Here is a 24,943-nt window from a genome sequence, read left to right as displayed (position 1 = left end):
GGGAAGGTTATCCAGTGAGTCCCGCGAGCAGGGTGCACAGGGCACTTGAGAGTTTAAAAGAAATTTCGTTCTTTTCACCTCCTTTTATTGACTTTTTTTAAATTAAAGTAAAATCCACAAAACACAATGAGCCACTTGAAAGTGTACAGTTCAGTGGTTTTAGTGTCTTTGCAATGTTGTACAACCAGCAGCTCTCTCTGGTTTTACAATTTTTTCATCACTCCATAAAACATTCCATCTCTATTAAGAAGTCATTCCCCTTTTTCCCTTGGCCATCACCTAAGTAACCACTAATCTCTGTCTCTCTGAATTTGCTTAATCTGGACATATCATATAAATGGAGTCATTCAACATGTGACCTTTTGTCACTGACTTCTTATACTTAGCATAATATTTTCAAAGTTCATTCAAGTTGCTGCGTGTTTCAGTACTTCATTCCTTTTGATGGCTGAATACTATTTCATTGTATGTATAGACCACGATTTGTTTATTTAATGTCCACTGATGGACATTTGGGCTGTTTCAATCATTTGGCATTTACAAATAATGCTGCTACAAATGTGTGTCTTAACTTTTCTGTGTGGACACAGGTTTTCATTTCTCTTGGGTAGATACTTAAGGATAGAATTGCCAGATCATGTGGTAATTCTATGTTTAACTTTTTGAGAAACAAACTATCTTCCATAGTGACTGTACCATTTTACATTCCCACCAGTATGAAGGTTCCAGTTTCTCCACATCCTCACCAATACCTGTTATTATCTTTATGATAACCATTCTAGTGTGTATGAAGTAGTATCTCATTTGTAGTTTTGACCTGCATTTCCTTAATGACCAGTGATGTTGAGCACCTCTTCATGTGCTTATTGGTCATTTGTAGTCTTCATTGGAGAAATGTCTATTTGAGTCCTTTGCCCAATTTTTAGTTGTGTTGTCTTTCTGGTAAGTTTTAAGAGTTCATTATATATTCAGGATATTAAACACTTACAGATATATGATTTGAAAATATTTTTTCCCATTCTCTAAGTTTTTTTCACATTCTTAATAAGGCCTTTAGAAGGACAAAATTTTTAAATTCTTATTAAGTCTAATTTATCTAATTTTAATTTTGTTGCTCTTGTTTTTGGTGACAAATCTAATAATCTATTGCCAAATCCTAGGTCATAAAAATTTAGCCCTGTTTTCTTCTAATAGTTTTAGCTCTTATATTTAGGTTGTTGGTCTGTGTTGAGTTAATTTTCCTACATAGTGTACTGCCATGGTTGATTTTCTTATGTTGAACCACTCTCACGTTCCTGGGGTAAATTCCACTTTGTCATGGTGTATGATCCTCTCAAAGTGTTGTTGGATTTGGTTTGCTGGTATTTTGTGGAGGATTCTTTGTATCTATATTATAAGGATACTGGTCTGTGATTTTCTTGCGGTATCTTTGTCTTGCTTTGGTATTAGGGTAATGCTGGCCTTATAGAATGTGTTACGAAGTATTCCTTCCTCTTCTTTTTTTTTTTTTTTTTTTTGAAAGAGTTTGAATAGGATTAATGTTAAAATTTTAAATGCTTGGTACAATTCACCAGTGAAGTCTGGGTTTTGGTGGGGAGGTTTTGGATTACTGATTCAGTCTCTTTACTTGTAGATCTGTTCATGTTTTATATTTCTTCTTGAGTCAGTTTTGGTAATTTCCATGTTTCTAGCAACTTTTCCATTTCATCAAGACTAATTTGTTGGCATACAACTGCTTATAGTATTTTCTTATAATCCTTTTAATTTTTGTAAGGTTGGTAGTAACATCTCTGCTTTCGTTTCGAATTTTAGTTGTCTTTTTTTCTTAATGAGTCTAGCTAAAGAGTTATCAATTTCATTGATTCTGTATATCCATTCTTTTTTTATATGCCAATAAAAAAAGAATGGATATACATTTAAGCATAACTAGCTTATTTTGCTGTACTGCTGAAACATGGCATTGTAAATCATATTCCAATAAAATTAATAATAAAAACTAAGCATATTGCAAGAAATATATGCAGAAATTTTAAAAATTGGGTACATTGTACTTACATTTTCATTCATCCCAAAGCATTTTCTAATTTCCTTAGTGATTTCTTCTTTTTAACTATAATTGGTTATTGTAGTGTGTTGTTTGATTTCCACATATTTGCAATATTATCAGTTTTCCTTCTGTTTTGGATTTCTAGCTTCATTCTATTTGGTCAGATAAGATACTTTCTATAATCCCAATCTTTTAAAATTTATTGATAGTTGCTTCATGGCCTAATATATGATCTATCCTGGAGAATGTTCCATGTATACTTGAGAAGAATGCATGTTCTGCTCTTGCTGGGTAGAGTATTTTGTATATGTCTCTTAGGTCTAATTGGTTTATAGTGCTGTTGAAGTCTTCTATTCTTCACATATATATTGTCTAAATTTTACCCATTATCTAAAGTGGAATACAGTAGTCTCCACCTATTATTGGAGAACTGTTTCTGTCAAATGGACAGGTCTGTCAATTTCCCTTCATATCTTATGGAGCTCTGTTGTTTGGTGTGTATGAATATACTTGTTATATCTTCTTAATGAATTGATCCTTTTATCAATAAAAGGATAACATTGTCTCTTGTAAAAATTTTACACTTAAAATTTCTTTTGCCTGATATTTTGTAGCCACCTCCACTTTCTTTTGGTTATTATTTGCATTAAATATCTTTTTCCATCCTTTCACTTTAAATCTCTCTGGATCTAAATTGAGTCTCCTGTAGTCAGCATATAGTGGATGTCATTCAGTCACTAAGTCATGTCTGACTCTTTCTGACCCCATGGACTGCAGCATGCCAGACTCCTCTGTCTTCCACTATCTCCCAGAATTTGCTCAAATTCCTGTCCATTGAGTGGGTGATGCTTTCTAACCATCTCGTCCTCTGCAGCTCTGTTCTCCTGTTGCCCTCAATCTTTCCCGGCATCAGTCATTTCCAATGAGTTGGCTCATCAACTCATTGCCAGAACCCCCTGGACAGTATATAGTTAGATCATGTCTTTTTAAAATTCATTTTGCCAAAAGAAAAGAAAAACAATTCATTTTGCCAATATCTGTCTTTTAATTGGTGAGTTTAGCCCATTTACATTTAAAGTGATTACTGATAATGAAGACCTTTTTTTCCCTGCCATTGTGCTGTTTGTTTTCTACATGTCACATCTCTTTTTCCTCCAATACAGTTTTCATTTGTGTTTGATGGACTTTTTTCTAGTGTACCATGTTGATTCCCTCTTCATTTCCTTTTCTGTATCTTTTATTTTCTTAGTGGTTACCATGGGGATAGAATTAACATTCTAAATTTATATAGCAATCTAGTTTGATAAACTTTCTTTTCCTTTTAAATAGACTATAATTTCAGAGCAGTTTTAGGTTCACAGCAAAGCAGAGCAAAAAGTACACTGAACTCTCCATACATTGCCTGCCCCACCTCCTCCACCTCATACACACATAGCCTCTCCTACTATCAACATCCCACACCACAGTGCTACATTTGTTGACTGATGAACCTGTATTGATACCAATCCAGAGTTTACATTAGGATTCACTCTTGATACTGTATATTCTGTAGGTTTTGACAAATATATCTACCATTATAGTATCATAGAGAGTAGATTCCCTGTCCTAGAAATCCGGTGCTTCACATATTCATGCCTCCCCCCAACTCTTGGTAACCACTGACCTTGATCAGCCCCTTTTTAATAACTACAATAGCCAATATTTATGAAGTGCTTACTATATAAAGAGGACCATATTATACACTTTTCAAACAGCCTTATGAATTGCCCATTTTACAGAATCTAGATCAAAGAAGTTACCAGTTACCCAAAGCCACCTAGCTACAAAGTGGCAGAGCCAGGATTCAAACTGAGTTTGTCAGAGTCGAGAGACAGCTTTTTATCATTCACCCTGCTGTCTTGATGAAGATGAAGATGATGGTGAGAATGGTGGTGGCAATCATGGCAGTAATGGTAGCAATAATGGCATCTAACATTTATGGAAGTAGTGCTTACACTGTGCCAGGCACTGTGTCAAGTGTCTTATCTATTTAATCTTCACACCTACTCTAGGAAATAGTTATTACTATTATAACAGCAATCTCCCTCAAATGCACAGAACCTACTAAGTAGAGGCTAGCGACTATGACTGCAGACTTCATTTTGACTATCCACCATCTCTCTCTAGGTCTAAAGATGGCAAAAACATAGGACAAGTTCTTTCCCTGAAAATTGGTTGGCTTGGTTTTTGAAGTTCAAAATCCAAGGACTTAGACTTGACGTCATTAGACTCCTTCTTTTCCAAGAACACATGAGGTCTGACAGCACTGCTCTCCGACGGGCAGGGCAGATTCTGCCTTTGGCTGTCCAGCCTTAGTTATTGTCTTTCTTGTCAAAGGAGGACTACCCCCAGGCTTCTAGGTACACAAGTAGGGCTCAGAAATAACCCCCTAATCGGCCTCATCAGCTTTGAAGGAGGCCTCTGCAGGAGGGGCCTAAGTAGGCCACCACTTTAACCCAGTTACATGAGGGCAGCTGTAATCCAGGCTGATCATGTCTTGCTAAGCTCTCTCAGCGGGGTGGGGGAAATGTCCAAAAACTGCTTCCTGTGCCCAATTATCCCTGGATCTCACTGCAGACACTCCTTCCCTTTCTGGAAGAGCCTGGCTTCAAGACTACAAGGGCCAAGTTTAATTAGAGTGGCTGCCAGGACTGAGGGAAGGTTGGAGGCAATTTCCAACTGTAGTGAATGTCCATGGGTTAGGCTACCCTAGGTGCTGCCAAGGTGCTGCTTTTCCTTGAAAGGCCCACCACGTAACGCTTCTTCCACCTTGCTGGAGGAGGTGAGGAAGTCATTGTCTACCTCTGTACGGGCCAGACAACTGCTTACGTCAACCCAGGGAGTTCAGGACAGGCTGCGCTCCTTTCCCCTGCACACACCCCCCCACCCCCTGCTCATCTCTGGCAATAAGCAGCCCCAGAGATCCCCAGGGAAGCAGGCTGAGCCGTCTGGCCAGGCTCTGGTTGGGAAATAAAGAAACCAGAGCTGCTGGGGGTGGCTGGCCTGGCTCCCTCCCTGTCAGTTGGCACAGTGGGCTTCCCTGTGTAGGTACACTCCATCTCCTTTCTCTCGCCCATGAAACACCTGCCCCGAGAGAGAGCTCAACAAAGGGGGCTCCCTCAGATCAAGAAGCTGAAAGTTTGCCTGGCCTGGGTGGATGCTGGCAGGGAAGAAAGAGAGGATGGAGTATCAGGAGGAGACTATATGCTAAAGTTTAGAAGTTTTTCCAAATGGATTTTCTCTACCAGGAGGGTGACTCTCATGGAAAAGAGGAAGAAGAATCAAAAGTTAACAATGATGGCATTTCAGTGACTCTACGATACTTCAGGTTGAAAGATGGCTATTTTATGTACTATTGAAAAAGTTGCCAATTAAACTGTCATGCCACTGACTGTAAGGTGCATTCCAAATCTGGAGATATTAAAATTATATTTTTAGAAAGTGTCTTCGCGTCAATGAAATACAGAAAAAAATGCCTTAAAACTGAGGTTATCAGTCTCTTACACACCCCACAGACCCCAACCACACAGGGCACAAGAAAGCACAGTGGGTGAGTATAGTCAAAAGCCCAAGCAACTCCTACCCTCTGAGAACAAGCCTAGTAACCATACTGCCTGGAAACAGGACCCCCTTACACTGGACAGGACACTGCAGTTTATAAAGCCCTCTCACACTCATTTATCTCACTTGATGTCTCACCTGGAGTTCAGAGAGGTCTGACTTTGCCAAGGGGACCTGGGATCTAAGAATGGATAGAGAGCCGGGACCACAGCCCCCATCTGCTGAGCTCCACCACAAGACTCTTCCAACGACCACAGAATGACCACTACCTTAGAGAGGGTAGAAGACAGACTAGTGAGGGTGTAACGAAGTGACTTTTAAACTCTCTTCCCAATGAAACTACTTACAGAACCTCAGTGTACAAAGCAGAATAAACGTGAAGTTGTTTTGGGTGAAACAAGGGGAAAGGCCGGAACCTAACCCACTCTGCCCCCACCCAGCCCTCATCCTGAGATGGCCCCTCAGAAAGCTCCCCAGAGTTCCTGAAACTCTAAGGAACAATCTCCGAACCTCTGGGATTAAGGGGCTTCAACTCTCTTCGTAATATTCTTTTTCAAAGTTGGATTTAGACATTCTTCTTCATAACCTTTTGGCATGTCTTAAAATTTTCATTAAGAAATGGCACTGGTATAGATGGGCAGGTCAAAGAGCTGACTCACAACCTGGAAGCTTAAAGTCAGAACAAAACCAAACAAAAAGTTTGCTTTGAATTACGGGCTGGGCTGAGGCCTGGGTATTGAGATTCTTTGTAAAGCTCCCTAGGTGATTCTAATACGAAGGAAAATTTACAAGCCCCTGTATCAACAGCATCCCATCAGCTCCAACACTCTGGAAATCTGAGGGTGTCCTGGACCACACAGGAAGGCCTCTAGGGGGCAGAATACTGGAGAATCCTGGGTCTTCCTAAAAACATGAGGAGATTGGGGACTCCTGGTAACTAGGGAAGGAGCGGCTGAAGGGACAGCAAAGCGGGCAGCACCTCTTGCAGGACCCTGGATGTCGAGGGAAGGGGGAGGGGAAGGTGGCAGAGAGCAGGGAGAACTGGCGGCTGGAGCAGAGATGCAGCTGGGGATGGGTCATTCGTCAGCCTGACATCTGTGGGTCTCTGTCCCTCTGCTGGCCTTGGCAAACCAGGACAAGGGGAAACCTCATTGGGGGATCAGATTGTAACCATTCGAGCTGCTCCCTATGCCTCAGAGGTGACACATTCCACGGGCTGGTGGGGCTTTTGCCACGCAAACACCAACACTGCCTATGTGCCCCAGGGAGTGGAAGGGGGACCCTGGAGGGGATGAACAGCTGCAGGGGATGCGGAAAAGCAGTTGCTGCCTGGCCCACCCCCCAACCAGAGGTCTAGAGAAGGGTCAGGCGAAAGAGATGCTGTCTCTGTTCTCTAGCCTCACAACACTGCCTCCTCAGCCTGAATCCCAGCTACATGCGACCCCTAAAGAGGAGCAAGATGGGGCCTTCCAGCTGCAGCTTGAGGTATCCAGGCCAAAGGCACACAGGCCCATGCAGGAGAACTCAAGAGATGGGCCATAGCTTGTGTGGCCAAGGTTTCTCACTCGGGGTGCCTCCCACCATTTTGCAAAACTCGGGGATAAGAGTGTGGTTCACAGAACACGTTCCAAGGACCAGGTCCTTATCCTCAAGGAGCTCAGCGTCTACAGAGGGACAGAGCACCCTAGTGAATTTGAAAATGGGGAGGCAAAGCAGTGTCCTGGAGTGAGCACCAGGGGCTACAGGAGCTGAGTGGAAGGGTACCTCATGGATACTGGAGCTCACAGAAGACTGCATGCAGGAGCCTGCACTGGAGCTGAGTGAGACCTTTGGACAAGCAGGGAGATGGGGGCAGCTGAGAAGCAAGCGCAAAGGACAAGGCAAAGAAGTGGGAAACCGCAGGGCGTGACCAAGGGGAGTTCAATACGGCTGGAACAAAGGGTCTGCTATGGATGGGTCTTCATGGAACATGGAGGTGAGGAGATGAAGCCTAGGTGTTTACAAGGCCCCAGGGAAGTGATGCAGTCAGATCTCCACTGGAAACTGTTGCCTGCAGTAGAGTGTACAGACTGGAACAGAGACCGTCGGCAGACGCATGAGCCCTGGAGAGAGGTTGCCGTGAACTATGTCATCTTTCTGACATGGAAGACACACAGAAGGGCCACAGGACCACCTTCTCTCACCTCCCTCTGGCAGCCTCTGCCCCTGGGGCAGCCCTGGCCTGGCCCTGTGCAGCGCCATCTTGTTTACTTGGAGGCCTTTCAGCTCTGCTCTGCAGCTCGCCAGGGTCAGGTAGGTCTGCTGGTAGCAAAGGAAAAGATGGGCCTGACTCCCCTGCCTCAGCACTCGCACAGTCCACCTTCTGCAGCACTGCCTGTTTCTCCTCCCGTTCCTCTCAGACCTGGAGCCCCCTGCTGAGGGTCTGCCCAGTCATCCCAGCACCCCAGATGGGCAGCAGAGCCCAGGGGTCAGGGTGCCAAGCACCTAACCTCTGGAGCCTCACAAAACTGGCTCCTAGGCCAGCTCCTCCATTGGTTAGCTCTGAGTCCCAGTTTTCTCAGTGTCTGCCTATACCATAGGAACAGCACGACCAGTCCACTCACCGTGCTTTTGAGGGGATCACATCCTGGAAGGCATGTGGAGGGACTTAGTGCCCTGCGTGTCACATGGGTGCAGCTATAGTTTTACTGACAAGAGAACCTGGGGTCGCAAGCAAACGAGTGACTTGCCCAAGCTTGTGGTTTTGTGGTCCAGGATGGCAGGGCCCATCCACTCTGAAGGCCAAGGCTTCTGACTCCTGGCCAGTGAAGGAAGCCCACTTGCCCTGGAGGCCCCTGTGGCTAGCTGTGTCCCCTGTAGAAGCAGCAGCACCAGCCAAAGTCTGAGTACAGTGTCTCTCTGGTGTGAAGGTGGGCATGGCTAATCATAGTCACCACGGGGTTCTCAGTCAGGAGCCCTAGAAAGCCAGGTCCAACTGTTCCCCAGGGGCAAATTACCTCCACATGGCACGGTCTGACCTGTGTCAGCCTTGGCCCTGTGCTGAACAGAGCTGGCCCCCGAGAAACTTGGGATGAAGGAGCCTGATCGCATCTGGTTTTAGAGCTGCCTCCTGTAGTTCAGTCTTCTAGCACGTGTGAGGTCCCTTGAGGCCAGGGTCCCTCGAGGCCAGCAGATATCCCCAGCTAACAAGCCCTGTGAAGAGCATAAGGCCTGCTGGGTCCCTGGTGGCAGCAGGCAGTGGGGGGGGCTTCAAGGCCACACGACTTGAGCCATGCGACTCCAGGGGCGGAGCTGTGCTGAGCAAGCCCACTGCCCCATGGTGGTCCTCCACAGCCTGGATGGCCAATGGCCCCTTTTGTCTACTTTTCAGAGCAGCGGCCCTTCCTTCTGAGAGGCTTCTGGGAAGCAAGGCCAAGACTCATTGGTTCTCACAAATCTTTTAATAACAGTAAATGAAGGAAACATTTAACAGTAAGTGCCATGGTGAGGGTTCCTTTTCATTCAGGGATCTTCAACAACAGAAACACCTCAATCTAACATTCAGAGTGCAAAGTACACGAATGAATGATCATTTATTTCCAAAGGTGACTGCAGAAACCATTTTGGTACAATCAAAAGGGCTTTACAAAACAGAGAGAACATTACAAAATGTCCCAAGAGGTGAGCAAACTGGCAGGGGCACAGAGCACCCAAGAAGCAGCTTGGCGAAAGTACTCATCTACTCATCCTGCAGCTGGTTAGGGGACTCACAAAAACTGGTTCTCCAAGGGAGTCACTTCGGGGGCAAGCGCCAGGGAGGGGGTCTGCCCAGGACATAGCAATCTCCCCTTGAGAATGAGGAAGGGCTGTGGGGGGGTGGGGCGGCAACAGAGGCAGCGCCAATTTCCTGGCAGAAAGAGTTACAAGCTGAGCTATCTTAGTCTCTCTACCACAATAACACCAACAGAAATGAAGAAATTCTTCCAAATGTAATACAAAGCTGACACCAAAAGAAAGCAGGTTTCCAAAACAATAGTTTGGCTTGCAATGACTTTTTTGTTTTGTGTGTTTCGTGCCCCGAGTAGCTAACCAGTGTAGAAAACGTCACGAGAGCAACAATAAGCGACTAGGTTTTCCTGAGCACAAGGGACTCACTGTATGCACAGAAGAGGAAGGCTCATTTCCACTTACAGACCCTCCCCAACCTCAGAGGGCAGGGCAGCCTGTGCAGTGAGGACGCCCCTCCTCATAGTCTGGGGCTTTGCTCCTGATGCCCTCCCTGAGGCCTGCTCCCCATTTACCAAAACCAACACTGGCATTTTGTCTTACAGTGGCCATACCGGCCCTTCTTCTCCCCTTGCCCACCTCCCCATCTCCCCTTCAGATGACCAACATCTACAAATCCAAGGAATTCTTTTTTGCCAAGGTATGTGTGTGGGGGGAGATGAACGGTCTTCCACTAGCCCCCCACCACCAGCACCATGCTGACAACCCGGTCTCTGTGTGCCGCTGTGTCTGCCCCACAGAACAGTGCACTGACGTATCAACGACCCCAACTGCAAAACCCTGAGGGAGGCTGCAGCCGAGGGGCTGGTCTGAGAGCTGGACTTGAGGCACCAGATGGGAAAGGGCCCCGAACTCCCTGCCCCACATCATGGCCACCCTGCCCGCAGCTTCCGTGAATGCTGAGAAGCCAGTCCCGAGAGAGAGAGAGAAGGTTGAGTGGGGGAAACTGAGTCTATGGCTTCCTCACAAGCTGACAGAGAAACACATCACTGGGCCTCCAGAAAGAAGATGGACCAAATCATCTTTGGTATGCAGAACCAAATAGAAGGGGTGGAGGGTGGGGTGGGGTGGGGGCTACAAGCAGGTGGGACCAGTTCTCTGTTATTTGGAGCTGATGCCCGTAAGTTGGCCAGCTGAACAGACTGTTCTCATTGGCCCAGATCCTCAGCCGAGGCTACCTAGGGGCTGGAGGGAATACTCCTTTTCCCTTGCTAGGGCTGTTGTAAAAGAAAAGTGCCCACTTCTACAAACACCCTTCCAGACACATATGGAGCTCCCACACACTGGCAAACGGCATATGGAAACTTGGCCAGGCTGGCTGGGGAAGCTCCTTGGCACTGACAGGAGAGCCCCAGAGAGGCGCAGGAAAGCCTGGCCCCATGGTGGTGGGGGCCACCCTCCAAGGCAGGCCACTGAGGGTCGGGCCAGGTCACCTCTCCACGTGGGCCTGGCCTAAGGGAAGAGTCAGGTACAGCCCAGTTCAGATGCCTGCTGCTCCCCAGCACCTCACAGGCCATGGCTCCCTGTGGACCCAGTGGACAGGGCTTGCTCTCTGTCCCTTCCCCTCTGTGTTTCTGAGCAGTGCACCCCCAGAAGCAGTGCACCCCCCTTCCGTGGACAGGTACACCTGCTGCCGGCCTGGTCAAGCCAGGCACATGGCTTACACTTTCTTCTTTCCTGCCAAGCAGCAGCAAAGTGCCAGCCAGCCAGGGGCACTGAGCCACAGCCAGGGCAAAGACGAGCTTTCGGAGGCAGGCCAATGTGAGGAAAGCGTGAGCTGACTGGCACCCTGCACCAGGCCCGAGACAGGGAGGAAAAGAGTGCTCTGCCACTGTGCCCTTGGTGGCGCAGCGTCTGTGCCACCCAGGCTGCTGGCCCCCAGCTGAGGCAGAGATTCCAGCCCTGGTCAGGACAGACCCCCAGGGGCTCCTCCTATGACCTCACTCTAACCTTGTATTTTATAAAGAGGTCAAAGGAGCACTGAGGCCTGGCCTCCTTGGCCAAACCCATGCACAGCCAGTAGACGGGGTGAAACCAGCCACTCAAGAGGTACCTCTTCTGGTGGCAACCCAGAGCATACCACACTCCTGCAACCCCACACCCTGGGAATTGATGGCATCAATGCCAGCATCCCTCTGCAAAGAGATGGGCCCCTCCATGGACGCCTCCCTGGGCCTCGCCCTGCTAGAAGAGATCTCCTCCATTCTGCTGCCTCCAGTAAGTCCACTTGCTAAAATAATGACTACTGAATCACTGAAACTCAGTCTAGGTCTGAAACAGTACACCTGGAATACTGAAGGAGCCCAGGGCAAGTGGGCTGCCTAGACTGGGAGACAGGGTGGGGGATGGGGCAATCAGAGAAGGTCACAGAACTAGCTTTTGTTATTAAGTAATCTCTTTTTAGTAAGCACCGACAAAGAGTCAGCAAATGCTACCACCTCCCTTCTGGAGGTCCACGTATGACTGAGGCTATCCTGCAGCCAAAGGTCTTCCTTTCTGAGCACTTGAACCTCTAACCAAGGGGACCTGATTTTTTGGTACCTGCCTTTCAATCTAGACATGTGCTATAGGGGTGGGGAGCATGTGACGTTCCCCCGCCTCAAACAATTCAGCTCTGATGCTGGCTGCAGTGATGACATCTAGTCCTAGGGAAACCATGCTGCAGGACCTGTATCCTCCCAAACCTAGGATGCTCATATATCCTGTAAAACCACGAAATGGACAGACAGGTGTCCTCCAGAGACAAGCCCTAACGCAAGGATTCTCTGAAGTCAAACATCCCCAAACAAATAAAGAAACAAAACCCCGAAAGCCAAAAAAGCCCAACTCTAGCTCATCTTTCCCTGAAGCTGCCTTTAAAGAGACAGCGAGCATTTAAGAGGCACTCAAAATTAAAATGTCATCTGTTATCAACATTACACTAAAAGCAAGCCTATGATTCAAATCACAGTTTTCTCAAGTTACTACTTCTGTTGATTAATTTCTATGCTCACTTCTGACAGGGATATGGGTCAGGTCTCAGCTCTCAAGTAGAATCTCCCCAAGGTCCCAAACTAGTATTAGCTGTGGATATTTTGACCTAGTTCCCTTTGGATTTGCTGTTGTAACAGCACTCATGGGCCTCAGTGGAATCTAGCCCCTCGGATGGTAGCACCCCTAAACCCCACCTCTGGCAGTATCTGGAGGGAGTGACTGGTTGGCTGCTTGCTTTGAGTCACGGGACACCAGTGGGAGGAATCTGGCCAGTTCTATTTTGGCCATGAGCTGGGAAATCCCTTGGCTCTTAGCTTGCCGCTGGTATAGAAACAAGGCCTCGGTCCCCTTATGGCGGGGGCTGTGCTGGAGACAAAAGGGGACCCCAGCGTACGCCTGGAGATCCCTGGCAGTGGAGAAATCAAACACATCCGCATCGAAAAGAACTACTGCTTGTTGTTCCCTTTCTCCTCAACCAGCTGTTGTTAAAGCGCCAACAAGCAGAGTGAAAGCCACTGACTACTGTCTCACCACATACGGCCTCAAGGAGCAGGGAGAGCGAGCCCTCAGCACTACACCCCAGGCTCCAGGAGCCATCCTGGGGGAAGAGGTGGGGAAGGAAACGTGTTGGAAGAAAGGGGCAGAGAAGAGGGAAGAAGAAATACACTCGGCGAGCTACTGCCCTCTCCCATGAGTCCATCAAGAACTGGGTGTCCTCCAAGTCAAGTCAGGACTTGTTTCCTCAAGGGGAGAAAAAAACAAAACAAAACCCCAAACAAAACAAAACAAACAAACAAACAAACAAACAAAAAAACCACAAGCACCTTCAGTCTATTTTCTTGGCTGGAAGCCGGAGCAAATCCAGCAGATATTTACACAAGGGCCCAGCCATGTATGAGAACAGGATGACCAGCTTCCCGTGGGTCATGGTCATGAGAGTCTGGTGTCCCGAGGCCCAGATGCGGTACCAGGGGCCGTAGAATGGGTCTGAGATGGCCGGACACAGCATGTTGTTCAAATTCACTTCGGTGACCTGCAGGGACAAGGGAGGTAGAGTGAGCGTTCACCATCCTGAGGCTTTCTCTGGCTTCTGCCAGTTCAGCCGTGTCTACCTAAGGGGGACTAGACAAGGAGGGATTGACAAATCCCCACCTGTTCATAGCGGGATCTTTCTCCCCTAAGTTTGGGTCATGGCCAGAGCCCTTTGGAGGTGATGGAGGAGGCTATCCAGTGGAAAAGCTGGTCTTGCCTTTGGGTTGGGCCCAGAGTCCGCTGACGTTCCTAAGTATTTACTATGTGCCTAGACCCGGACAGGTGTTGTGGGATAAGAGAGCCATCAGCTGCATCGTCCCTGCCTCTGCATAACTAGGCACCAATCAAGTTGGGGTGATTAGTCTACTACAGCTGACCTCAAACCAGACGGTGCTCACTGGCTCTTGCCCACCATAAGATCTGAGGTGTGTACAGAACGGGGGCGGCAGAGACCTCAGATAAGATCTGATGAGGGAAGTCATACCATTCTGAATGGACTCATGAAGAATGGATGGAAGTAATGCTGAGGAATGGAGTGAACAGAGCCCTCCATGTAGGAGGCACAGGCTGAGCGAGGTCTGGAGGTGAGACCGAACATGGTATGTATGGTGACATGGAGACACTGACTCCTGTGGAATCGAGGAGTCACAGTGGAGACAGGTGTGAAGGGAAGGGCGTGATGGTCATACTGCTTCCTTCTGAGAGCACAGGGGGCAACCGTGCTATTGGCAAGGAGCTCAAACCACCCCCAGGCCAACCAGAACAGAGCAACACACCAGGGTGGGGAAGAGGAAATGACCGCGTTGACAAAGGCACTGGTGACATCAGTTACGTGCCCTAGTCCAGCCAGGTCCCACAAGACTCCACGCGGCTAACGGTACATTTAATGCTGCTCACACACAAAACCAGGTATGCCACTCCTGCCCCGAGGACGGCCACGACAGCTGCCTTCCAAAGTCCTTCAAGCCCATTCTCCTTAAAAACAAGTCCTCACCACCTCTCAAGAGAGGTGGGGGTTTGTGCTGTGTCACAGATGGGTGGAGAACACGCTGCCCTGAAGGATAGATAACGTGACACCCAGAGCAGTGGCAGAGCCAGGACTTGAACTTGGGTCTCCTACCCAAGCCCCAGCCTACTGGTAGTCACTTTGCCACCAACAGATACACCACCTGGGCACCGAGCAATCTTGGGCTCTGGATAACTCAACTACTGAGTCCAGTTATCAGCCACACTCCAGGTAGGTCTGAACGTCCCAGAAGGCTACGGGGGTCACCAACACCACACTTCCACTGGCCACGCAGCTTTGGGCCTGGTGGTAGGCCAAGAATGGACCCAAGGTCAGAAGCCTCCCCAGGGCCAGGGTCAGGGTCCTGCCTCCCACACAGGCCACAGCAAACCACTGTCCAGTGCAGCTCACTAATTCCGACCCAAGTGGCCATGAGTGAAGGGCCTCCTTGCCTCTCCAGGGATGAAAGAAACAGTCATTACTGAAGGATTCAGAAAGCTCTTTGGAGAGGCCAAAACTGTGGATTGTAAATCAGTAACCCAGACACAACAATCTGACAGTGTGGCCTTTGGCATCTCGTATTTTCAAAACAAAATGATATACCAGCGCCAACCAGGATTATCAAGATTTATGAAGAACTCCAAACAGAAGGGATAAAATGGGATAGAACCAAGCTTACCAGGCCTAGGATCTGCAAGATGCTGAAGTGGTAGAAGAACATGAGGCCAGTTGAGAGAAGGGCCCACCGGAAACTGCTGAGGGGCTCCGGGGTGTAAGCACCTGGAGAAAAAGGGACATGGTGAGACAGCAGGGGTGGTGACCCTTCTCCCTCACCCCCCGAGGGTGCAGGTGCTGAGGCCATAGCCGCCATCTGCTGTTTTACCCACTTCCGCTGCCCTGTGACAGCTGCTCAATAGACAGCCCCACTGATGAGCTGGGTGACTCTTACCACCTCTTCCCAACCTCTGTTCTGCCACGTAATGCTGGGGCCATTCTAGAGAGGACTTTTTTTTTTTAAACTTCTGTTATAATAGTAACAAAGTTGGCCCTTTGTATCTACAGATTCCACATCCCCAGGTTCCACCAACTGGATTGGTCCATGATAAGTTGATCTTGCAGGTTCCACAACTGCAGATGCAGACAGCCAAGTGTATTACACCATTTTATGTGAGGTGCTTGAGCATCCTTGCATTTTCGTATCTGCAGGGGTCCTGAAACCAGTTCCCCTTGGATACTGAGGGACAACTGCACATGCTCACTAAAGGAAATTTCGAAAATGTTAAAAAGGTAGAAATGAGATGGAGGAAAAGAATACACCCCCAACACTCTACTTACTAGCTGAATGTGACCACTGCTAGAATCTGGTGTGTCTCCTTGGTTCTTTTTGCCTTGAGAGTTTCTCTTCCTTCTTCTTCTGATTACTGATTGGAATGTTACTGTATACACAACTGCACAGCCTTCATTTTCACCTTTATTCCTATCACTCCCTCAAGATTCTAAAGAGAAACATCATTGAGGAAGTGTGGCATGGTGGCTGAGCATGCTAACTTTGACATCACACAGATTTGGTTTCAAACCTGGATGCTACCACTTACTGCCTGCTTGACCCAGGAAATGTTCTTTAAACTCCGTGTTCCTCACTTTACTTGTCTGTAAAATGGGGCTACTTCCAAGAGTAGTTGTGAGGAGTAAAGGAAAGAATATGCTGAGAGCTCTCAGTATGGAATGTGGTGCAATGAAAGTGTTCAGTATGTGTCAGGTACTGTCATTATTGCATTATTATTATTATCATCCAGATAACTAAAGAATGTGTCATATCCAGTTATCATGCCATTTCCTGATCTTTAGACAACTCTCTCCCACTGCAACAGCAAAAACTATGTATTTGTCCTCTATCATCACTCAGAACTCCCATCCCAGTAGGCTTGGGTATATGCTAGACCTTGCACAGTAGGGAATAGCTCATAGAATGCTCTGGGTGCAGGCATCCTATAATGGGGGTACTCCACAATGAAAGAAATGTGGAATGCTCATCTCAAGCAAGTAGGCAGCAACAGGAGGAGTATTTTCCCAAGTCAGTCTTTCACGGATCTATCCACTTATTCACCAGTTATTAAACACCTATTATATTCCAAGCCCTGTGCCAAGCATTGGGGATAGGCACACAAAGGAGCTGGGCTCCCTGCTGCCTCAGACTCATGATCTGGTGGAGGCGGCAGACAAGCTAGGCAACAGTGAGAAGCTGGCGCAATGACCCAGGTCTGTGCCACGTATAATGGGGGGACGGAACTCAGCTTGGCAGAGGGGGCACAGAGCTGAGTCCTACTGGACAAATGGGACTAAAAGAAGGGCCTAGGAAAGCAGACATTTCTACTGCTGCTAAGTCGCTTCAGTCGTGTCCGACTCTGTGCAACCCCATAGACGGCAGCCCACCAGGCTCCCCCGTCCATGGGGTTTTCCAGGCAAGAGTACTGGAGTGGGGTGCCGTTGCCTTCTCCGAGACATTTCTGGGAGTGAGCCAATTCACAGAACTATGGGGAAGCACTGAGACTATAGAGGCCAGTGTGATGGGGCAGTGAGCAGGAATAGGCCTCAGAGGTTCGTAGGGTTAGGCTGCTCCCAGCTGGGCCACATAGGACCTTAGGAGCCGTGCTGAGGGCTTTGGGCTTCATTTTGTGCTGCAGGGTCATGACACTAAATGCCTGAAGCCTCAGGCAGGCAATTAACTGGGAGCAAGGGAGCGACCAGGGACAATGAGCCATCAGGGATACTGGAGACCCACCAACTGGAAAGGCTAGGCCCCTTCTGAAGAGGGCAGTCCCCACTCAGCACCACCCAGTCTCTGCCTTACAGAGACCTGGGCCCAGAGCTGACAGTGTTTTCACTTTTGCAAGAAAAGCCAGAAGTGGGGCACTTTCATACGGAATTTCCTGATTTTTAAATGTTGGCAAATAATTCAAAATGTTTTAAGACTGTTCAACGGACCAAACAAAACATGTCTTCTTGGAGAGCTCTCAGCCCAGGGGTGGCCAGCTTCAAGCTCTGCTGCAGAGCCACAGAAAGCAGAAGAGAGTATGTGAAGCAGGAAAGTGAGGTTGATCATACGTGTGCTTGAAAAAGACCACCCTGGCCTCGGTGTAAGGGATGGGCTACAATAGGCGGGGCAACCAAGAAAGAGAGTGCTTCTGGAGCCCAAAGACAGAGGAGGATGGATGGCTTTGAAGATAACAACAGTGGCCCTGGCTTCTAGCTGGGCATCACTGGGTTGATGGTGCCACTTGCTGTGATGGAGAAGAGGAAAAGGCAGATTTTGGAGAGAAGGTGGAGAAATGAGGCCAATTTTAGACATGTTGGAGTTGAGGCGTCCATGAAATACCCCAGTGAAAGTGTCTCTTGGGCTGTATGCACTCTGGGAAATACAGCGTGATGGGGGTGGCGGTGTGGGCACTGGAGCTGGGCATTCATGGGTTCTCAAATCCTGGCTCTGGTTGCTTAGCGACCTCAGGGTCGTGCACCAAGCACTGTATCTCAAACTCAATTTCACTCATCTACAAAATAGGGTGCTGTGGCCTACTTCACAGGGTAGATAAGATCATTTAAGCCATGATTGGAGTGCCATATCTGGGATTTAACAAACGCTGATTATTTTCATTATGATATGAACTGCAATCTCAATGAAAAGGACAGGACAGAGCATCCAGCCACGGGTGTCATGAGCACAGGACGGTAACCAAAGTCACAGGAGCCTATATAGACACAGCAAGGAAGAAGGCCAGAGGCAGAACACCATCATCAGGAGGGGGAGGAGCAGAGACAGGGGGACCAAAGCCTCCTGGGTCTTCTGGGGAAGAAGCTCAGGCTTGCTCCATGAACAAGGTGCAGGATCACTGCACACCTGAGGCAGAAAGCCCTTTGAGAGCGTCAGAGTCATCTGTCCACTTTATAGATGGACAAACTGAGGCCAAGAGATGGCCAGCACCACAGCCAATGTCAACAGCAGAGTACTGGGCTCTCAGACAGTGCCAAGGGACTCAGTGCCCTCACTGCCACCTCTCCAGACCTCCATCACACCACACTGTACCAGCTCTTTGTCTACCCATCGAGATGAGGGCCTCGGAGTTGAGGACCGAGTGGGATTCCTTCCCGAGTTCCTAGCATCTAGCACAGCACATGGAATGCACTTACACTGGGTGCGTTTTCCTGCCTACGGAATGAGTGGGAACTGAGCCCTGTGTTTTCATCCTGGCTGTTGAGGACATGAAAGGGAAGAGGGAACCTGGAGGATCCACAGGTGCCTAGAACCCTGCTGAGCAGGTTTTCCCAGGTATCCCTTCCCTTCAGCCTGTGCTTGGCTCCCCTTGGTGGCATCTGGGCAGTAGTAACAACCCTGTGGGTGGTAGCTGGGGGGAAGGGGGGACAGGAAGGACAAGACAGGGAAGTATCCTCTGCCACGCTTCAGCAACCCTCCCCTGTCCTCCCCTAAAGGCCCTGTCCCACCCTATGGTAAGGGGTCAGGGCGGGAGCACTCAGATACTGCCAGGGGGTCCCGTGTCTCAGTGCTCTTACTGCCTCTAGTTCAAACCCCGACTTGAATACCATTCCTTCTGTGTGGCATCATCCATCTCTAAAGGCTGACAACCGAAGAATAGATGCTTTTGAACTGTGGTGTTGGAGAAGACTCTTGAGAGTCCCTTGGACTGCAAGGAGATCCAACCAGTCCGTCCTAAAGGAAATCAATCCTGAATATTTATTGGAAGGACTGATGCTGAAGCTGAAACTCCAATACTTTGGCCACCAGATGAGAAGAGCCGACTCACTGGAAAAGACCCTGATGCTGGGAAAGACTGAAGGCAGGAGAAGGGGATGACTGAGGATGATGGTCGGATGGCATCACTGATTCAGTGGACAGGAGTTTGAGCAAGCTCCGAAATGATGAAGCACAGGGAAGCCTGGTGTGCTGCAGTCCATGGGGTCACAAAGAGTCGGACACGACTGAACAACAACAAAATCCATCTCAAGTCAGACTATCAGGTCTCTGAGGGGCGGGCAGGTTCTGAATCCCTACTTCACCTCCAGCACCAGATACACAGTAGGCACTCAAAAAACAATCACTGCTGCAGAAAAGGGTGGTACAGACTTTCTGGAGCATCCATAACCTCTAAACCTTTTGGCTCAACAATGTTACTTTGAGGACTGCTGCCGAATACCTCACACACCCAGCAAACAGCCTGTATTTACACAAAGACATTTACACTTGCACTATGTACTGCAGTGGGACACTGGAAACAAACCAATGCGGGAGATAAGTACACTCTGGTGCCTCAATATTATGCAATAGTCCCTGCCACTCAAATGACAACCAGACAAACTATATACCTGTGCAGAAAAGTCCCCAGCTCGTGATGCCAAGTGTAAGTGACGGAACCAAACAGTATATCAATGATGAGAAATGTGGCTTAGTGGTTTAAAACAAAGGCCTTATGGTCAGACAGCCTTGGGTGTGAGTCCTGCCTCTGCCATGGCCTAGAGTGTTGACCTTGGGCAAATTGCGCCACCCCTCTAAGCCTGTTTCCTGTAGTAACGTCTATCTCTCGGGGCTGCTAAGTGGAGTAAGAAATATAAAAAAGTAAACACAGCAGCTAGCCTGGCACACAGATGGCAGCTGCTATTTTTATCATGGCAACCACAGCCATCCAAAATCTCAGAAAAGAATGGAAGACAAGAAATCTTGTAAAGAGGTGAGCTTTTTCTATGAAGGGGGACTTTGATTGTGGTTTCCTCTGACTTTTCACTGCTGATGGATTTTTTTTCACTGCAAAGGTGATCAAATATTCAATTTCTTTTACAAAAGAAGAAAAAGAGAAAGCACCGTGAGAATAGATGACCCAGTCTACACAGCTATATGCAAATTGTATGCAAACACACATCATTCCTTTTTTATATACCTGGATGTGGCCCCTGGGAAAATCTCAGTGAAAAACCAGTTTTCTTTTAAAGGAAAATAGAAACTTAGGCACTTTCAGAAAAATTAAACACATAAAACTTTTTTTTAAACTTTTAAGAAAAAATAAATGTGACATTTGCTGCTAGCATCTTCTACCCCAGGAGGATAGAAGCATTTCAACTCTAAAGGTAGGAGGAAACCGAGATAATAGCTTTTTCTGAAATCGATTTCTGCCAGAAGGAAGCTTTAAGAGCGCTGGGAGAGATGTCAATGTGCACCAGCAGCCACGACAGACCCCCAGAGGCCTCTCCCAAGGGTCTGTTCTCTAATCCTCTAATCCCAGATGGGAAGGCCTTACACCAAGGGGATGAGACAGGGCAAGGCAGCATCCTATTCACCAATCTTCTTCCCACTGCATTCAACTCATTCACTTTTACATGTTATCCATTCATTCAACATGGACTGGGTACATGTTGGGCAGACTTCATGCTAGGAAGTGGTGATGCGGAGGCACAGGTAGGCCTGTGAGCAATGAGACAGCGTGATAAGCTGTGCCCTGTGTGTGCGTGATCAGTCATGTCCGACTTTTTGCAGCCCCCAGGCTCCTCTGTCCATGGAATTTTGCAGGCAAGAATACTGGAGTGGGTTGCATTTCCTCCTCCAAGGGATCTTCCCAACCTAGGGATCAAACCCGCATCTCTTGCATCAACAGGTGAGTTCTTTTTACCACTAGCACCACCTGGTAAGCCCAATAAGGTCAGCACCTCTAAGTAATGGGCACCCCGAGGAAAAGGAGCTGGAGAAGATAACAGTTGGGGTGAGTTTTGAAGAAAAAGGAGGAGATGAGGACAGGAGCTTAAATGAAGGGAAGAACATTCTAGGCAGCGAGTACAACCTGGGAAAAGGCATGGAGACATGGAACAGCATGCTGTTTGCGTGGAATCCCAAGCAGGTCTGTGTTGCTGGAGCATCAGGTGGGAGGGGGACATGTGCCACGAAATGAAACTGGAGAGAGGTAAGAGGGCTCAGGTCAGGAAGAGCTTTGTCTGCTGTGCCCAGGAACTTGGCCTTTATCCTTTATACAAGAAGAAGCCATTGAGAGGTTTGAAACAGGCAAATAAATGCAAGATCAGATTTCGGTTTCAGCTAGCTTGACTGCTCTGGCAGCAGTGTGGATGATGGGCAGGAGAAGGAGAAGACTGCAGACCAGGTTGAGTGCTGCTGCAGAGATGGATGACTTGGCGATTTGGACATGGAGGAGGTTTCTAGGGTGACCCCCTAGGTCAATGAGTTCAGGAACAGAGAGGAATCGATTTAGGGGAGAGGAGAGCTCAGGTTGGGGGCATGCTGACACTGAATGCCTACAGAGTACCCCAGGTCTAGAGCTCAGGAGAGGGAGATGGCCTGGAAACAGAGCTTGGGGTATGGGTAAGAACAACAAGCAAGAGTACACAGAATGAGATTAAAGGACCAAGGACAGAGCCTGAAGAACACCAATACACAGAAGATCCCAGAAGAACACAGAAGATGGTCTTCTGTCAGGAGAAAGAAGATCCATGAGAAGACAGGACTGAAGACAAGATTAAAGACTGTAACAAGCCACATGTGGCCATTTCCATTTAAATGGATTAAGATGAAGTAAAATTAGAACTCTGATTCCTCAGTAGCGCCAGTCACATTTCAAGTGCTTGATAACCACACATGGTTAGTGGCTACCATACTGGACGGGGAAGAGATAGAACATTCCCATCATCACAGAAAACTGCTGGGAACACACTTCTCTACAGAGTGCAATAAATACAACTATTTCCACTGGGTTTGGCAACATGCTGATCCCTGGTGATCTCTGCTGGAGCAATTTCGGGAAAGTAGTGAGGCATGAGCTGAGTGGTAAAAGATTGAAGAAAAGGCTTCCACGTAGCTACGGTAAGGAAGAGAATGCCAGGAAAAGGGAACAGGATATGCAAACTTACAGAGAAATCATCAGCCACACTCCCAGTGTCTCAATCAACTCTCTGAATGACCCTTTCACATCCTTTTGCTCTTTCATGATCTACCACTTGACACAAAGACCCTGCTTTATCTCTAGTACTGTAAAGCAGTCATCGGTTTTTTTCCTTGGGCTCATACAGGAAGAGTGCGTGCCAAGTTGCTACAGTCGTGTCCAACTCTTTGTGACCCTATGGACTGTAGCCTGCCAGGCTCCTCTGTCCATGGGATTCTCCAGGCCAGAACACTGGAGTGGGTTGCCATGCCCTCCTCCAGGGGATCTTTCTGACCCAGGGATGGAACTGTAGTCTCTTACATCTCCTGCATCGGCAGGAGTAGGAAACGTCTTTCTTTGCATTGTTCTCTCCAGACCATTGTCCTTCCTTTCTCCCGAAAACCCCACAACCACCATACTGTACCACCCACCAACTACCCTTCCCTTTTACAGCTGCCTACAGACGTACAGGTCATGGCTTTCAATATTCCTCAAGGATATTAGTACCTGGCTCAGCACCCCTCTCTCTAAAAAACACTGCTGCCATAGCTCTTGCTCATTTCAACATGTATCTAATAGGAACCCTTGCCTCTCGGCTCCTCTCCTCAATGATTTTGTCCCCATCTCACCTCAGCCAGTCATTCTCAAGGTCATGCCTGAGATCTGATAATTATGAATATCTGTAGCCCCTCATTAAGTCGAGTATTCACCACTTGTATCTTTCCAGCTGGCCCCCTTTGGCCCCACTGGAGTCTGCGGTCCATGGGTCCTGCCATCTTTTTTGTTGTCCCTCACAGTTCCTTCTCTCCTGCATTTCCATGGCTCATCACTCGAATGATCCCTGCCGTACACCTTTGATAGCACGGCAACTCTCATCACGCCTGTACTCATCTTGAAAAAACCCCAGCCCTGCTTAAGTCAGTCCCAACCTGCTCTCCTTCCCTGCTTGCACCTATACAGTTCAGTGCGGCTGGAGAAAAACAACAGTGCTGGCTGTTCTCATTTCAGTTTCGTGATCACACACCTGAAGGGCATCTTTCGTGTTGCCAGGCAATCATAGTACACTCCCCCAGCGCATTCACTCTCTCAGGTCACAATTTAATATTGTCTCCTCGCTTCAATACTTGTATCCCATCCTCACTCTCAGATGAGGACCCTGATTCCTACTTCACTATGAAAAAAGAAATCAGACAAAAATTCCCATAAGCACTCATGATCGCATCTAAGCATGTAGCCACATCAGCACCCAACGTGCTGTGCCTTCATCTTGTCCCCACGGATGAACTGCCCAGGATCCTACCCAAGGCAGGCCTTCCCTTTTGTACCCCAATGCCATCTGCTCTTGCCTCCTCAATATTTCCCCAAAAACTCTTTCCTCTTTCATCGAGTTCCTCCTCTCTACTGGATTATTCCTATTGGCATATAAACTAAACACACTGTAACTAACAGCTCCCATTCTAAAACAAACGCACACACACTTGACCTCACTTCGCCCCTGCACATTCCATTTCTCTGCTCATCTTTACAGCAAAACTCCTTGAGAGAATTCTCCATACCTGATATGGAGATATGGTAGCCACTGCCATTCATGGCTAGTTAACATTTGAGATTTGGCTAGTCTGAACTGAGATATGCTATTAGTGTAAAAAACACTACCGGATTTCAAAGGATGTAAAATATCCCAGTAATGATTTTACAGATTATTCGGGAAGGATAATATTTTAGATACAGTGGGTTAAAATCAGTTACATTATTAAAATTAATTTCACCCGTTTCTTTTACCTTTCTTTAGTGTGACTACAAGGACATTTGCTATCACTTGTGTTGCTACCAAGCTTTTACTGGACAGCACTTGTCTACACTGCCATGGCTACAATTCCTTTCTTCCAGGTCTCTCTCAACCCGAGGTCATCAGACTTCCGCATCTACCTCCCCGTTCTCACCCACCCCACCTCCACCGCACCAAAACAGCTCCTGTCCAGGTCACAAATAACCTTTCCATTGCTAAATCCAATGGCCAGTTCTCAGGCCTCATCTTAGGCACCCTCTGTGTCTTGCAACGTTCTTCACGTGGCTTCTGGGATGCTGCTGTCACTGCTTCCTCCTCAGCTCCTTGACCTCTAGATGATGGAGAGAATCAGGCTGCAGGACTCAAGAGCTTTTCTCTTCTCTACAGACTTTCATTCCCTAGGTTATGTCAACCAATCGCGTGGCTTTAATACCTGCTGATGACTCCAACGTTTGCATCTCAGTCTGGACTGCTGCCTTGAACTCCAGGCTCACACAGCTCACAGTTTGCTTACTATCTGCACTTGGATATCTAAGTGGGCGTCTTTCTCTTAAACCCAGCTTTTGATTTTGTCTTCTATGGTAGATCGTTACAGCACTGGTTTCCAGTGTCCACACCCTTATGAATTCCTTTCCCACACTGATTTGGCCATATGGCCCATCTGGCTAAGCCAGGCAACTTGCTTTGATCAATGGGACTTCAAAAAGATGGGATCAGAGGCTTGATAAGTTCTCATGCACTGGGGCTTGCCCTCTTGGAATGCTGCCTGAGACCCCCATGTCATGAAATGCTTCGTCAATAGA

General features: G+C 47.8%; 1 protein-coding gene across 4 annotated transcripts in view; it reads right to left on the bottom strand.

Annotated features, from left to right (window-relative positions):
• Positions 1-11,799: 11,799 nt before the first annotated feature.
• TMEM164 (transmembrane protein 164) overlaps positions 11,800-24,943 on the bottom strand; it is a 177,053-nt gene continuing 163,909 nt past the window's right edge. For all 4 annotated transcript variants that reach the window (XM_068962581.1, XM_068962582.1, XM_068962584.1 and 1 more), the window contains 2 exons: positions 15,103-15,203; positions 11,800-13,418 (listed from right to left, as the gene is read on the bottom strand). In XM_068962581.1, coding sequence (XP_068818682.1) covers positions 13,212-13,418; positions 15,103-15,203 — 308 coding nt within the window. In that variant the 3' untranslated portion in view covers positions 11,800-13,211. The remainder of the gene's footprint in view (positions 13,419-15,102; positions 15,204-24,943) is intronic.

This window comes from Capricornis sumatraensis, chromosome X, assembly GCF_032405125.1.
Source record: "Capricornis sumatraensis isolate serow.1 chromosome X, serow.2, whole genome shotgun sequence".
In the NCBI taxonomy this organism is placed as follows: domain Eukaryota; kingdom Metazoa; phylum Chordata; class Mammalia; order Artiodactyla; family Bovidae; genus Capricornis; species Capricornis sumatraensis.
Note: the sequence above shows the minus strand (reverse complement) of the source record. Positions and strands in the feature narration are given on the sequence as shown.